Consider the following 17742-nt stretch of genomic DNA (forward strand, 5'->3'; position numbering starts at 1 on the left):
GCAAAGTCTAGAAAGCAATAATCCTGAACATACTTGGAGTATACAGCACACCTCCCACTGCTCTAATTTCTTAGCTCTGCATAGTTATTTATGTAAGTTTAACTACAGTGACAGTCTTTCTTAATACAATAGCAAAATGCTGTTATCTCAACAATTATCAAATTCTGGCATGTAAAACTGATAGTAAACATCAGATTAGGTATGTTCCAGATATACATGAAAGACAGGGTCATAGAAATTCGTGAGAGCTCATACAAAGAAGCATGAAGGCATTTCAAGAAAATTAAGAACAGTTACGTGATTTTTTTTTTTTTTTTAAGTTATGATAAAACATAGACACGACCACAGTGTGCAAGTAGTGAAGGACATAAATACTGAGAACAAGGAGAAATCATCTCTGGGGCATGAAAGCAGTACACACAAGAACCAAAGAATGAACTCTGAAAACAAATTTCGGAGGGGTGTCCTGGTTTCAGCTGGGATAGAGTTAATTGTCTTCCTAGTAGCTGGTACAGTGCTATGTTTTGAGTTCAGTATGCGAAGAATGTTGATAACACTGATGTTTTCAGTTGTTGCTCAGTAGTGTTTGGACTAAAAAGTCAAGGATTTTTCAGCTTCTCATGCCCAGCCCGCGAGAAAGCTGAAGGGGCACAAGAAGCTGGCACAGGATACAGCCAGGGCAGCTGACCCAAACTGGCCAACGGTGTATTCCATACCATGGGACATCATGTCTAGTTTAGGAACTGGGGAGTGGGGGTGGGGAATTGCTGCTCAGGGACTAGCTGGGTGTCGATCGGTGGGTGGTGAGCAATTGCACTGTGCATCATTTGTACATTCCAATCCTTTTATTATTGCTGTTGTCATTTTATTAGTGTTATCATTATCATTAGTAGTTTCTTCTTTTCTGTTCTATTAAACCGTTCTTATCTCAACCCATGAGTTTTACTTCTTTTCCCGATTTCCTCCCCCATCCCACTGGGTGGGGGGGGAGTGAGTGAGCAGCTGCGTGGTGCTTAGTTGCTGGCTTGGGTTAAACCACGACAAGGGGAAACAGGAATAAATTTTTTAGTAGCATGTGATGCACTTGGCTGTGGAACGTTTCTCCAAAAGCAGCACCCATTCACAAGCCATTTGGCATGGAGACCTAAAATGTGCAAAGACAAAACTTTAGAGAGCATACAATACGGACCAATAGCTCTCCAGGAGGGAGATGGAGAGAATGAATGGAATGAAAGAAATGGAAATAAAGATCTCATTAAATAAAGACATCATTTTAGTTCCAAAAGAAGGGACAGAAGCAGTCCTGCTCTTGAAGACCAATGAGGAGGAAGCATGACAGTATGCTATGCTGTTACACTCCATTTTTACAACACATAAACAGTTCATCAAGGGCTCTTCAACAAGCTTCTCTGAAATAGCAGGTATTGGTCACAGCAAGAGAGAGAAGACATAGTATGTGGAGCCTTTTGCCACAGGCACAGCCACTTCTACTGTCCATTACTGCAATGAAATTAGTGTAGTTGGACAGGTTTGGCTTACTAACAAGAGTAAACACAACTTAAAGGAACTTCACCATCTTGTTTTAAGATTCCAAATAGTTAATCCATGCTGCTTCTCTCTCACCATGCAGAGTATCTAACAAAACAAGATCTTCCCCCCACTTCTCTTATGCAGCAGTTTGTGATTAATGGCTAGTGTAAATACATGAGCACTGCTGTGGGAGTAAAAATGCCAAGGTCCCACTACAGAAGGCAGCACATTCATGACCAGTAATGCAGCACATGCCCTGTTTACAGTTTGAAAATTAAACTAGCAACATTAAGAGATTTTCTTTTCTATAGTATCAAAACTTCAATACATGTTTCTATTTATTTTCATATTGCTGAGCAATCTCATTTTGGGGACAGTCACATGGGCATCTCTTACAGCAAATTCTACTCACACAAAGCAAGCCATTCAAAAATGTTCATGTAAAAAGAACACATCTAATATAAAGATAGCATTCATTATTACTTTAACAGCTTTAAAAGTAATAGTTGCTTTTTCCTTCTGTATAAAGCTCTTTAGCATATTAAATTAACAATTTTCATTTGTACGTGTGGCAACAGCATTATCAGATAATGAAGATATGCATATGTAGACTGAAATAAAGAAGAGAAAGTTTTAGCAGTAAAGGTATACTTAAAAGGAAAAATCAACAGAAATGTTAATTGACAAGGACAGAAGAAAAATGCTAAAGCTTTGCATTGGCTGGGCACAAGGAAGAATAGTCAATCACCGTCAAGAATCTATTTCTTTCTAGACATTTGATATTATTTTTACATAAACATACTACCATAAAGGGTGAGCTTCACCATTGTTCTTTCTTAGGGGAGTAGGCAGATATAAAGTACCTCTCCATCTCCCTGTGAAAGCTGCTTGCAACAGAACAGCATCACAAGGGTTGTTTTTTGTGGGTCTACTGTTTTCTCACACATTAAAAAGCATAAAATTCATACTAGCAGTGTGAATTTTTTTGTTAAATAAGGAGTGAAAACATAACTCATGGTCTGCTTCTGGATATCACAACCATTCATTACATTTTATTCAACACAGATTAACTCAGTTCTTATCCAAAGACATTGTCCAGTTAATGGATACCAGGAAACGTAATTCATTCTGTAATGATACTTGGATTAACAGTATGGATGCCCATGTAAAATCAATCCCTTAGAGAATTCTTATGGTAGTAAAATCTGTATTCCTACCATTGCTAGGGCTTGAAGCATTTCCAGCATTTCCTGTGCCTCACACCTTTACATAATTTTAGAGTACAAAGGTGACAATAATTCATTCAAGTATCAATGCTTGCGGGCTGACTGGTAGCATGCATCATTTTCTGAAGTCGTATCAAGTAATTGTTCGGAAAGGTTAAAAGGCAGAAAAATCCACATTCTGTTGTTAAAACAGGAAAAGTCTGTCTCTTAGAATAAAATGACACAAAGTACATTTTGTATATGAGATCAGATGGAATTAACATCCTCTATAAGGCAACTCCATATGGCAGATGCATGTAAATACATCGGACAGAAACAACCTGCGAAGATGAGAGTTTGATGTGAACTTCTGTTGTAATCTCAAAGCATATAATCTTTCAACCATACCACAGCAACAGCATAGGTAAATGCCCCAGCTATTACATGCTCAGATTGAAACGTAGCTCTTCTTTGATAAAGCATTATGTGAAATAGGTACCTCCTCAGTAATCAAATCTGCTACTCCATCAGTGTATTCAGACAGATCTGCTTAACTGTCCACAATTTTACTACATTTCACTCCTTTAGCTCTGCAGAGCAAATGTACTAAGAAATACTAAGTGATGGCATAATTCTCACCAACTTCAACAGTGCAAGAATTATTTCCTAACTGATTGGTGATCCCTGATTATCTAATAGGATCTAAATGTCACAGATAAACCTAAGGACAAATACCCAATGAACTCTTAACCAGAGATCAACAAAACCAGCATTAAATGCTAGCAGGAACAAAAGTGACAAATACTAGAAAGAGAAACCATATTCATAAATGTGTGGAAGAGACACATACCAGAAAATTGCCTGAGAAATGATGGCAGAAAGAAAAAAGGCCTTTGAAAAATGTTTCATGCTTCTAGAGAGGATACAGGCTCAAACAGTATTGGCAGAAAGAAAGAAGAGAGAAAATAAGCCTGTACTGAGCTTTTAATCTTTCCTTAATTGTACTGAGAGTTGCCAGCATTATCCCCAGAGAGAATTAAGCATAAAAGCCTAAGTAACTCAAACAAGTTCCCTTACAACTCTGTCCTTTCAGAACAGCATGATTTCTTTGAAGGACAGTTTCTCAAAGACCAGGTCATACAAAAATCGTGTTGTAATGCATATTTTTATTATGCTAAAACAAAACGATGATATTGTACCTGTTTCCACTAACCTGTACTCAGGAATGTCTGGATAGGGTTTTGTGGAAATTAACAGAATAAAGTTTGTTTGTTTATTTTGGAAAATGAAGTGGTTAATACTCCAAGAAAATGGTTTGCATTGGTAGTCAGAAAAGATATTTTCAAAGGTCAAGAGAGAGGTGGAATGCAAAATTAAATAGAAATTACTCAGGAAACGGTCAGAGGTTAAAATGTAAACAAACTGAATTATATCAATAAGTACTAAATGCACGATGGCAAGGTTTAATTTTAAATGCTGATTATTTATCGCCCTCAAACAAATGGCATACAAGCCTGGCTTTGAGCTAAGTACAGCATCTAGAAGAACAAAAGTATTTTATCCATGTAATTTAAAATGAACAGAAGTAAAGTTCAGTCAGAAGATATTTAGTGTGTAAATTTTTATTTGTGAGTTTCAGTTTTCTTTTAATTTCTTCATTTGAGATTTAACTGAGAAACTATTTTAAGCAGAGCTCAGAGGAAATACAAACTAATGGTCTTATCTAATCAGCCTTGAGATGGAGGATAAAGAAATTGAGCCTTAAGCATCACATCAGACTGATGGTATGAATCCACAAATTCTGACAAACCACTGATTTCAACAGCCTGTAACAGAAATATTAGATGAAAACACGAATTCTGTGAACATTCACTTCATTACAGAGTATAAAAATACAGGGAGCATATCCCTTAGAAGGCCACCATGTCTTATTATGTGCTGTTCTTGAATATTTGTGGCATAAATAAGCATTCCCCATAAGAAAAAAAAATTAGCTATGAACAGGTTGTCCCATAAATCCCCTTAAGATTTAAACATTTCAGAGGGCCTGCAGGCCCCCTCGGGGCATGTTTCAGGCCTGATATTTTCACATTGCTAGTAAACAGATTTCTCGGAATTTTGTAGCTTACTGAACTAAGGGAATTGCAGCAATACCCACTAACGCTGAGAACTGTTAGGTGTTGGAGTACCACTGCTCAGATTGAAACAAGGATTGATTCAAGAGCAAGCACATGGATTATCTGGGGTTTTTTAAATCTCTTTCTCTTCTTGATATCTGGGACTGGCCATAACCAGCGCAGATGACAGGGTGGGCCCTGTAATTCTTATTCTCTGCCACAGGAGAGAGATTCCATATTCAGTTCTTAGTCTTTTATATCTTCATTTTTAAGCATACCTCTGGGATCCATAGAGTTTGTAAGGCTTTGATACAATTTACCTCAGCACAAGTATTGGGTTGACCATTTTGTTAAGAACCCCTGAACTACTAAGCCACAAAATCATCTGAGTGATTCCAGCCTCATGCTCTCACATAGCATCAACTATGTCAGTGGGTAGAAACTGATACAGAAAGGAAGAGGGTAAAGAGGATTTAAACCTACCGCTAACAGCCTGTGCTGCATATTATACAAGAAGGAAGCAATTAGTAATTACCTGGGTTGAAATCCCACAATGCTCATTGACTTCAATAAGGTAGGGTTTCACCATGGATGAAAAGAGGGGAGGAACCAGTCTAAGGGAAAGGGCAGACATTGAACCTTACAGCTCTGATTATGACCAGGAAAAGTCATCTATCAGAACTGCACTATCTAAGGCAAGCAATGGGCACTCTCTTTTTGAGCCCATTTATTAATCCATATACCTAATAAATTGATAATGTCTGGGGTTTGGCTTGTTTTGAGTTTTAGGTTGTTGAATGCTCATTCAAGGGAGTGCTTCCTTAAGGAAGGAGGAATTTACTTTCTGCTAAATAGGACTTACAGGTTTCATTTTCCTTGCTACATGAAAATGAACACTTTTACAGTATTTTTACAAAATATTTTACAAAGTAAAGACTGTCAGAATAAAAAATAATAATATATAATGTAATACAATAGCCTTGCTTTTGGTTTGTGTTAATCTGCATATGATCTTCCACTGCCACAGATCTTATTGTCAAAGATCTCTAATTTTTTTTAATGCCAGCAGGTTTAAGCTAATGGATTTTTAAAACGTCAATATTAAAACAGATCCATTGATCTAATAAATGGTATCATATTATTTGCCTGACCCATTATATAGTAAAAGCAGAAAGCACCCATTCAAATGCAGCATGCAAGCATGCATTCTATAGGAATGCCTTGGAGGAACACACAACCATATCCATTGCTGTAAAGCCACAAAAACTCATTGCTAAAAGGAAGCTTCTAAGGGCTTACTATTTTTCTCAAGAACCTGGAGGAACCAGTAATAATAGATTAACCTTTTCTGTAAGGAAGAAAAAGCACGACTCGTCTGAAAAGAAACCAAGGATTTAGATGAGAACACTGACCAGAAGGTCAGAAAGGGTCAATCTCCAAAATAACCTCATCCACATACCACCCCACAGTTGAGTTAAGGAACAGACGGTCTGTGTCAAATCCAAAAGTTTAGAAGCGTAAGCAAAGCCTTACGCAGTTGATCACTTTGGTATCCATTCTAAGGCAGGAAAGGACGCTGCCAACCACAAATGCGGTTAGAACCAAAGGTCCAGGCAATCTGACACAGAAGTTTGACAAGGCAAATATGAATTTAATGTAGTAATATATACACACAATACATATTAGATAGATAGCAGATTATGTACACGCACATATGTACAAAGACATAATTCTGTGTTATGCATTTTTTCTCTCTGTGACAGATACGAATGAAACACATATTTGATAGTTAAAATTATGTTGAGGAAAAAAGCCAGAAACTTTTTATAAGCTTCAAATCTTATGATTCTTTTGAAAGACATTTTTATTTAATAAAAATGAACTAATGAAAGACCAGAAGTTTGCTCCCTGAAATAAGATTCGTAGGCTCCAAGTTGTGTTTTGCAATACATGTTTTTGCCAGTTAGCACATCATGCTTAGAGATACCACATTTAATAATACAATCTGCTGAGGATGAAAAGCACTTTCTTTGCTAATAAAAAAGCTGATTATAGAAAGTGCAAGTTTGGCAGTAAAGCTTCAAAGAAAAATAGCAGCCTCAAAAACATCTGCAGACTTTAAGTGTATACATTTCAGTTTGTCAGATGTTCTTCTGTAATTTAAATATTTTAGGAATTAATCAAAATAATTTCTTTTCTTGAAAATCGGATGAATTCATATTTTTCAACTTCACCTCTAACCATGATAAAATATGAGAAAACCAATAAAGGCATTACTTAACAGGGAGACTGACATGCTTGCTGGATGTTTCTATCTCTTTTTATCCAAGAAGGAACCTCAAATAAGTCAAGCTTTCTGCAATATAATTTAAGACTCTTTGAAGTGCTAATAAACATATAAACATTTACAAGGGCTGTAAATAGGAATGACAATATATTTTTGCACAGTGCCTAGTACACTAGGATTCAACAGGGCCTTCAAGCTGATAGGCGTTACTACAGTGATACAGAATTCCACCTAAGAGAAATGACATGCTAGTATGGTTTGAGAGAAATCAGATCTACAAAGCCTTATTCCACCTCTGCATGGTGATCAGTGACACAGTCACAAAATGTTGCTATTGAAATAGATTCAGAATAAACTGGGAGACTGAGGTGGAAACTGATTGTAGGGATGACATACAAGAACATGCCCCAGGAAAGTTTGTTGCAGAGAGACATGAAGAAGGATCAGACCTTTCCAATCAGCTTGTTATTTTTCAATCTTTTCAGTCATTTAAGCGGTGTTTAAAGTGCCTGCATCTGTAACCTTAAACCAAGGATAACAACAGCGAAAGGGAAACTCACAGAGTTAAAACTAACTGGATCCCTTGATCTTCTGCAGAAATTGTGCCTCATTGACAATATTGAATATCATACATAATGGCACGGCAAATTATCTGAAACAGTGCAGATAATTATTGATTATGAACTTTTCAGTCATAATGCCATTATTTAGAAAAGAACATGTCATAGCAAGACTCAATCAAAAGACTTGTACACTTCCATCAGTATATATCACGCCAAGAGAAAAGCTGCGTTACTGAAGTGAAAAATCTCATTCCTAGATATTTTTCTCCCCTGCCAATGGCCAGGAAGGTTACCTCAGGAAATACACTGTCATAAACAGTGTTCACAAAATCTGCATCCATTTTTTAAATGGTGATCAATAGACCTGAATGAAAGCAGCAGTCACTGTGTTGCTATGCTGACAAACATGGCTTGTTCTGATGTAAGTCCGGCTACTGAGGATAGAATGCTGTTCCATACTCGTTTAAATCTGCTCTACCAGACAGAGCATTGCTCATTAAAATTAGAAATGTTTGACAAAGCAAAACAAAAGAAAAAAACCTAAAAGCATATTACAAGGATGGTCAAAACCAATATAACAGCAGCACTAAAGGCCAGACTCTGCTCCCACTTAGCTCCATGCGTATCAAAGCAATTGTACTGTATTCACTTGAAATATGCTCAGTTCACACCAGCAAAACTGGGAGTGCAATCTGGCACTTCTTCTCGGTATAATAACAATTTTGGAATCTTTCCCTGCTACTCACTTGCATGCTTTATCAGTATGAACACAGAAGGTATGAAGGTGGGATGTTAGTTATTTTCAAAGCTTTGCTCTCATCTTGCCAATTCTGTGTTTACTGTCATATTCTAAAGCCGGGGAGGGGAAGAGTACTTTTTATATTCCTCTTCCTTCCATGTGTTACTCTAGGAAAAAAAATCTCCTGCTTGCCTACCATCACTTCATTTTTCAATGTCTCTCACACTAGCTCTGTTACTTTGCATACAAATTTGAATTGGTCATCAGATGAAGGTTTGCAGACACCATAAGGCAACAGATTCCACACACTTGGGTCCTTTCATGTCTTCCTTCTGTGTTGTATTCTGTATCTGATACCATGGAATCATTCTTCCTTATTCCGACAAGAAGGCTATTTGAGAGGTTGGTGAACACAGTATTCCAGCTACATTGCAAATGCAGACTACTACAAATTGATCACTTTTACATTTCTCAAATAAAACCCCATTAGAGAGACAAATCATCAAGGCAGAGTTTGAGCAGTCAATGGAGAGTGTGACATGAAGTGGGTCAAGACAGCTGAGTGTTCCATGACCACCTTTTTATACTTTTGTGGGTCTCCAAGCACTTCACGATTGTAAATCACATGATCACCCATCCTGCAAAGCTAAATATTCTGTATTTTATTAACTATAGTTTTGTATCTCTACTATGTTTGCCTATGGGAAATCAGTAAATCAGAGCAAAGACTTCTGCAATTGATTACTGTGCAATAAACTGGGAGAGTAGTATACCATAAATCAAGGTGATAGTTTAGGGGCTGGATATGAATCTGATTTTTTTTTTTATTCCCCCCTCCCAATATTTCATTTCTCAGATCAAATTTAATTTCTCACTTAAATGAACTGGAAAAAATTTCTGGTATAGAATGCTCATCGGTGAGAAGGTACATTAGAAAGTACTGACATTTACATGAGATTCCTAATACTGCTTAAACATGTTTAAGTATTCAGGAGTCTACCAGAGAAAGAAGCAAGAACATTCTCAAGTAACAACGTAACATATATTTTCCAGTAGCCTAAGGCAAGGAAAAGGCGGCCTCTCTGAAACGCTGCCTACTGCATTACACTACAAAACACCTACATGAGATTCAGTAACATACTTTGATAAATAATGTACTTACAGCATGGCCAAACAGATAAAACAAATGAAAATCCTTACATGTTCACTTCCATTAATGTATTTTTACAGTGCCTTCATAATTCCTACTGCTACAATCCTGACACATAAAATGAGGCATAAGATTATATTACACCTTGGTATAAGGGATATGACTAGATAGACCTTAAAAAGACAAACTGGTATTACACGCAAATGCACTGAGAGCTGTGGTCTCAATTCTGATGAACTTAAGCCTTATTCAGAAACCTCATTGAACAGTGCTGCGACATTTAAGTCAGCATGCCATTTCATACATGCATTTCCTACACAGCATTCCACTGAAACGGTATGTAAATTTTCTTCTGTTCTGACAGAGGATCTGTTTTTAAACTAGCTCATTAAAAACTAACATTCATAGTGTTCAGAAAACAAAGATGGTAAGAAAGCTGCTTCTCCCAAAGCTGTAATTTCAGAGCCGTGAAGTCTGCTGAGGGCTACTGAATTGTCATCAGATGGGCAAAAGCAGGAAGCAAATTACGCTACTGTTTATCAGACTAGAGGATGTGTAAGTGCTGCTGAACATGAATAAAAAAGAATTAAAATATTCATTCTGACCTTATAGGGGCCAAGACTCCCTCTCTCCAAAGTCACTGCATACTGAAGTAATAGATGTTCTTCATTTACTCAAGATCAAATGTTTCTCAAGGCATGTTCAGTAACTTCTAACATAATCTTATTCCACACAAAAGGAAATTGGTTATTTGTATGTTATCCAAGAAAGGCTGAGTAACTCACTGTGGTAGGAAAGACCTCTAAAAATAAGTCACCTCTCAGCAGATTCACTCCCTTCCTGTCTGGGTTTGAATCAGTTTGCAATTGCATGAAAGAACAAAGCTTGAGGATGAACTACAGAGAACTTCTGTAATGACAACACTGCTCAAATACATACATTTCACTCCTACTCCGTTTAAAAGAATCCAACTATTAGAGGTGGAGCAAGCCAGTGACCCAACAGGATGTGCATGACCAGATCTCCTCATGTGTAGCCTTCTGCTTTCATGTTTATTTTTGGATGTCTTTTGCTCTGTGCTTTGAAACAGTTTTTTGGGCACGGTAGCTAGCACCACACTTACTCATTGATGCTAAAGAGGGAAAGCAAGTTCTTAGCAACACAAAGACTACCTCTTTCTACAGATTCATAGAGCACCTTGGAAGTCTACAGTGTTGTGATAGTGATGAATAACTTTTTTCATGTTTGTTAGTGCTCCTCAGAAGAGGAGATGAAGGGTGGGGACAATCGGTGCACAAAGGCACATCACCAGTGATTCCCATAACCTCCTAGAGCTTCTTTATCAGGAAACAGTGTTCAGCTGTGTGAGAACCTAACCAGGGATTTCATCATCTCCAATCTGCTATAGCAGCCATTGATAGAAAACAAGACTCCAAGGATGAGTAAAGCTTAGAAGGTCAACAGATGTTCCCAAACAGGATGGTATTTCAACAGATACAGTCATTAGAGAAAAGACTAGGCCATTTTAACTGGTAATTGTTGTTATCAGGAGGATACCATTCCTTTTGATTAGCATTCCCTGACTGTTAAAAGTGGAGGTCATAGAAAATCTTTCTGTGTTTAAAGAGTTGATTGTGGTTCTGTATATTACAGAAGGCATCTTATTATATTTTTGATAAAGAATATCCTATCTTTTCCTCAAAGTGTATTTAAATTTATAAAACTGACAGAAGAATAGTGATAAAAAAGAAAAAAGTGTGTTCAGAAGTAGCAATCTCTTTCTTTCAGGTATAGACCCAATTGTAATTGTACTCAAAGAATTAATACATTTTGCTGTATATTGTGCATTAAATACGTTAATGAGCCACATCTGGTCTGTGAAACATTCTATCAATGCAATTGGTTCTTAGAGCAATACACCTAATACAGGAAAAGTCACTTTTCAATATAAACGGTACTCAGAAAAATCTGTAAATTCATAATATGAAGTTATAGAGATTCTGAAAATTCTTTCTAAACTTAGAAATAACTAAAATAGATAGGTATTACATCTTTCTCTTAAAATCTAGTTTCAGGATTTATACTAAAAGTTTCATAAGCAGTATAAATGGATATTCATTTGTCTTTCAAAGAACTGCATAGCTTTGTGGTAGAAAAACATTTGTTGCAAACATGAACTTCATCTGTAGGTTTCAGTGTTGATGAATTTTTACTATAAAGGAAGATGGTTCATAGCTCTTAGTCCTATCATTTCAGATTAGTTGCACAATAAATTAAAGTTCACACTGAATTGATTTATACTGGTTTATTTTCCAAGATCATATTCACAACCTAAAAATCAAAAAGAATATTAAAAATTGCAGTCTTAGAATTTCCATGCTCTGTATGCCAAAAATTCTTTAATCAGCTAACAGAGAGTTTTCATTTGTTCTTTCTCTCAAAAGAAGGAAAAAAGTAAATTTCCTCAAAAGTAAATTTCAGGGGGGTGTGGGGGAGTGGTGGGTGGAACCAAACAAAAAATTTAATCATATGTAAAATGCATTCTTTGCACTTCTATTATTAATCATAAAAATCCTACATTCATAAAAGAAGCAACTATTTTAAGAATTCCAACCCTACAGTTTATTTAGGTTGTTCTTAAACTACAGTATTGTAGTATTTTGGAATTAGTCAACAATGTTTTTTATGGAGAAACTACTTCTATCTGGAATTAAATTCTCATTATCTGCAGAGTTGAAATTTGTATGTACTAGATTTTAGTTTTTACCGCATCTGGGTTGTAATGACACTGACATGGTTGCGTAATCTCATTTTTCCCATGGTATCCCTGATAATAAATATCTGACTTTCCGTGGGTTTTCATTAAAAACAAATTTTAAAATTATCTGAATGGCACATCACTGTATCAGTAACCATTTGCCCATATTGGCTTTGTCACAGCAAAGATATATGAATCTTAGGATAAGGTAGACAGAACAACACAGCATCCATAACATAACAAAAAGTTTCCTTGAAGAAAAGTATTTATTTTTCTTCAAATAACAAGAAGAAGAAGAAGAAGAAGAAGAACAACAACAACAACAACAACAATAATACTGCTGCTATTGCTAGTATATTTTGGGGGAATTTTCTTAAATAATTTTATGTCTATTTTGAACATTCTCTGTTTATCATACCTTAGCTGCAGTTTATGTAGGCTTTGGGATTAGTAGATTGCAAGGAAACAAATACCGCCTTGAAAAAAATGAACAACTTAATTCTACCTCAGACTAACCAGCAAAGCTATATTTTGTGACATAATTTTCCACTCACTAAGAGCACAGGGATAGCCTCCTTGAAAGAAAGCACACAAAACTACATTAAAAGTTCACTGTAAAACTGCACAAAAGGCAAAGAAGCACCACAAAGCTAAACTGTGGTCTGTGACTGACACCTGCAGCATCTGTGACATGCTCTGCTGCACAATTTCATAAAATCTGCAACATACAAGATGTGTGCTAAGGCTCCCTATGACAGCTCCCAATACTTTCAACACACGTGACCTTTTCCAAAAGCATCTATCATCAAAAAACTCATCAAAATTAGCAAAATTGTTAGAAACAACATTATTAGTGATTAAAGAGCAAATGACATCAGCATTTTTGTTTTAAAACAACTTTAAATATGTTTTAAGGTTCAAGATTTTTAAGAAAGGAACTTAACATCCATTCTCCCAATATTTCTGATAGGAAACCAACAATCTCTGAATGCTTAGCAAGAAAGTCATATACACAGCAGAAATTACTCTGCTTATACTAACTAAAAGTGAATTAAAAAAGAATGTTACTTGAGAAACCTACAATTGGATTTATTCTCCTCCATCATGAGCTTGTAAAGCACTATCTACATTAAAAATTTCTGACAACTGGCACGTGTAGCATATGTTAAAACAGATGAGATCACTGGCATATTCAATCTTTTAATGCCAGGGTCTAAAATTATAATGAAGAACCTGTAGAGAAAAAAACATGAACTGCAGAAAACTATTGCATTGTGAATTTCTTCAAATTTTCTATGAGACTTTACAAGCATTTCATTTCAGCTGTAGACATTGCAAAAAAAACAGTACAAATTATGGCTATGCAATTCAAAGAATGAAATCTGATATTGTCAGAGCATTCAATGGCAAGCACGTTTCATTCACACGTTAGTGTTTCATGCCTTGGTCATGCTGCACCATTAACTATGCTCAAAGCAACGTATTTGCAGACAGGTGGCATTAGTGCTGTTTCCTCAGTCAGTGTAGCTAGTTGTGGATTTGATTTTCTTTCTGATACCCTTACTTTAGTACTGCTTTAGGACAATTATTTGGAGTATAATACTGTTCTTTCTCAGGAAAAGAGAAAGCCAAAAAAACCCCATCTTTCTGCACTTAGGAGAGAAGCTGAACTAAAATGCTACAACCAGCATCTATTTCTTAAATATAGTTATGTGGCCCTACATCTGCAACTTTAGGACACTGTCACAGCATCTGACAGCTCTACACAACACCTAAATTTGTACTGTCACCATTTAAAACAAGCTGGCAGTACAAACTGGAAATAGTGTAGGCCAGGCCAACAGGATGCCTTCCAATTCCCAGAACACTTTTCAAATCAAGTGTAATGCTTACAAAAATGCAAAATGATTGAAGTTCAGCAACTTCGCAAAGTAACATGTTAATGAAGTCTTCTCAGCATGGATACCAAAGTACACAGATTATAGAACCTCAGCAGTACATTCTCCACAAAGAAAAGTTTTAAGGGAATTCACGTGTAATCAGTAACTTAATTTTTAAGTGATCTTGATCCATCTGCAAATTCTAAACCCCTTACAGCTGGTGATGAGACAGGAGTAAAGGAGAATAATTTAAAATATCAGAGTATATTAAGGATAGACTCTCCTCATAAATGCTGGCTATAAAAGCAAGTTTAAGGGTAAGAAAGCAACAACTGCAGTATACAAGTAAATTCCACCAGAAATTTCACCTAAGTTATTTCATTAGAAGAAGCCCACAAGACAGAAATACAGGAGTATGTAATCATACAGAATATGAGGCACTAAAAAGAAATAAAAAGACTTTTCTTTTTGTCCAAACTAATTTAAAAGAATTATTACTTTGCTTACAGTATAAATGTGCTTATATTTCATTACAAACACTTAAAAGGTTAAATCACTTTTTTCTGCATAAACTGCATATAAATCTGAATTTACCTCCCAAAGTGCTTTAAAGTCCTTCTGCTCAATTCGAAGGAGCTCGCTATATTCTCTGGTAACGATGGTTGCATGGCGAGGAGTGTTATCCAGAATGGACTCTCCAAAAGCAGTTCCTATTCCCAGAGTGCATATTGTCACAGCATCCTTTGAATTAAAAATAAAGTGACACATATTAAATATTCCAGGATGTTTTAAGAGTCTTAATGTCACATTTGCTAATAGCACTGCCTTAAGATTCTTCAGCAATTTGCTCTAAAAGAAAATTAATTAAAAGTGCAAACAAAAAAATCAATACGCTGATTAACAAACGGGAAGCTTCAATGTGGAAGCAAGTAGGACTTCTGTTTTCTATGACCATCAGTTGAATTATACATTTCTGCCTGCAAAGCAGAGAACACAAGAGTTACCTTCACCTTTGGAAGAAAGTTATGACCTCTGTTCATCTACCTGTAAAGACTTTTGTGATGATGAGATCCTTTAGAAATGTCAGAGGTGATTAAAAGATAACTAGCATCAGAAATGCAACCTGGGAATATAAATTTCTGCCTTATATAGGCTCATCAGAAAGAAAATTTGACTGTTATGTTTTCTCAGTAAACATAACTTTCAATTATAATATCCTCTTGCATTTGTAATGCATTTCTCTATTGTACAAGGTCTGTGCACAATGCAGTTGTACAGTTTAATCAACTCTTGGCCTTTCTGTTGAAAATGCCAGTATATCTCTCAATTGTTCATGGATGCCTGCCAATTACGTATCAGACTAAAGAAAAAACTGTTTTCACATAAGTCAGGGATTTCAAGAAAACTATTAAAAAGTCCAAAACCACCTGGAATACAGTATTCAGGATGGTCCCAAACATGCAGGAAAGTCCACTTCAAAAGAGTCTATGTGAGCACATGCCATTCATATGATGGGAAGATGCCTAAATCAATCCCCCTTGGCCAGGAACTCCTCTGTAATAGTTCCAATATAAATTCTGAGCTACTGCAGACAAAAAAAATAGAATACTTGAAATTAAATAACTTGCTGAATCAAGATCTTTAGATACATGTTCTAGTCTAGGCTTACAAGTTGCTATGTTCCTGAGTACAGGCTTGAAGCTGAACACTTACATATGTCTCTTTCCAAGTTGGGCCTTAATTGACTGTCTTTCGAGTAATTAAAAAAAAAATAGCAACAGCATTAAAAATTTAAACTGATACAAACTGTACTTCACTAAGGAAATCATACACGCACACAGACAAATACACATAAACATATAAAAACACATGCTAATTTTACTCGATACAACATTAGAAATATAGTTTAATTCTAAAATGTGGGATTCATGAAAAGTCTACAAAAATAAAAGCAGAAAATTTTGTCATCCCATCCACTACATCCTTGCGGCTGATAATCCAGGAGAGATGCATGAGCATATTTCAGCATCATTTTCTGTGTTTAAAATTGCATTGTCTTCCTTTCATGCATCTAATAAGTGCTAATAGGCAAATGTTATTAAGATCAAGTTAGTAGCTTTATAATTGCATTATAAAGACAAATGCCCATAATAGTCCAGTTCCCTGAACCATAGCAAATTGCTTTTGCACAGATATTACCATCTAAAATTATGTGTTCAGGAAAACAAAATCAATTATGTCTTAGAAAAGATCTAGGAAGAATTTACCAACTGTCAGAAATAAATTTTCAAGGAAGGCAAACATGAACAGGCACTGTTTAAAAGAAAGAATATTTGGGAATGAGCACCTAGGCACCTAAATAGAAGTCTCTACAAACAGCCTATAATACAGGCTATACACTAAAGATCTGCCTTAACACGCTTACCTTTCAGAGCTGAAACACTATAAGCGTGCTACCATACTCACAATTGCACTCAAAGGAGCTACAAAGAAAATGTGCCTACTGCTCACACAAATCTCCAGGTCTCCAATACATTATTCTCAACTTTATTTAGAAAGTTCAGATAAAAGTTCTCTGTTTAGGGCAGAATAACCAAATAGCCTGGCAGAAACTTTTCCATTAGGTGGGTCATAAGCAATATTTACATCTTCCAACGTCTTTCTCACTACCTTCCCTCCCTCCAAAAAAATAAACACCTTTGAAACGCTTCCCCTTTTTTGATTCTTTACAACCCTAAAGAATATATCTTTAAAGACAGAATACAGAAGAAGAGAAAATGAAAGGTCTTGGTTAAGGAACCACTTTCTAAGATAATTTCTGATGAGGCAGCTGTTCAACCTGAGAAATAAATTAACATTGTGGGGTGTTAAGTCAAGAAGCTGGAATGGTCCTATATATGGTCATTAAAGTCCAGGCTTTTATCAAGTGAAAGTTCTTTCAGTTTTTTTCCCCAGCCATCCTTGCTCTCCATAGAGAGGCAGTTTCACAGCCAGCTAGGGAGCAAGCCCATCTTCTTCAAGACTTCAGAGCCCCATTTTCTCTCTGCCCCTTGTTTATACCTCTCCAGCCTCCTGGGGAATCAGGTGTGCGTTTCCTATTACGCCTGTTAACCTTACACTCAAGAATCTCCTGCTGTTCAGTGTAGACTTCAGGAGGATTGCTGGCAGCTCAAAACTCAGTTTGCTGTTCCCCTCTGCAATCCCAGAAGCAGCAGGGGGTTCTAGCTGCTGGTAACCAGCTAAAATTCACACAGCTATTTAAAAGGCAGTACTAAAGACTTAAAAAGATGAGATTGTTTCCATTGCTGTCTGTCCTCTGAACACACTATAAAATGGTAGCTTTCAAATCAGAGGCTGTTTGTGTATTCAGTTTCACTGACTCTCACTGGCAGGTGAGACACATGCAGTGAAAGAGTTGTTACCCCCACCCCCCCCATCAATCTAAAACATTATTGAATTTGTAAGACCATTCTATGGAATGGATGAGAATCAGAAACAAGACTCTGCCTTATT

General features: G+C 36.3%; 1 protein-coding gene across 3 annotated transcripts in view; it reads right to left on the reverse strand.

Moving 5' to 3' along the window:
* The window catches only part of RAPGEF4 (Rap guanine nucleotide exchange factor 4), a 159723-nt gene that overhangs the window by 121126 nt on the left and 20855 nt on the right, over positions 1 to 17742 (reverse strand). For all 3 annotated transcript variants that reach the window (XM_030017964.1, XM_030017963.1, XM_030017965.1), the window contains exon 4: positions 14824 to 14970. In XM_030017964.1, the coding sequence (XP_029873824.1) occupies positions 14824 to 14970 (147 nt within the window). The remainder of the gene's footprint in view (positions 1 to 14823; positions 14971 to 17742) is intronic.

The sequence above is a fragment of the Aquila chrysaetos genome, chromosome 6, assembly GCF_900496995.4.
Source record: "Aquila chrysaetos chrysaetos chromosome 6, bAquChr1.4, whole genome shotgun sequence".
In the NCBI taxonomy this organism is placed as follows: domain Eukaryota; kingdom Metazoa; phylum Chordata; class Aves; order Accipitriformes; family Accipitridae; genus Aquila; species Aquila chrysaetos.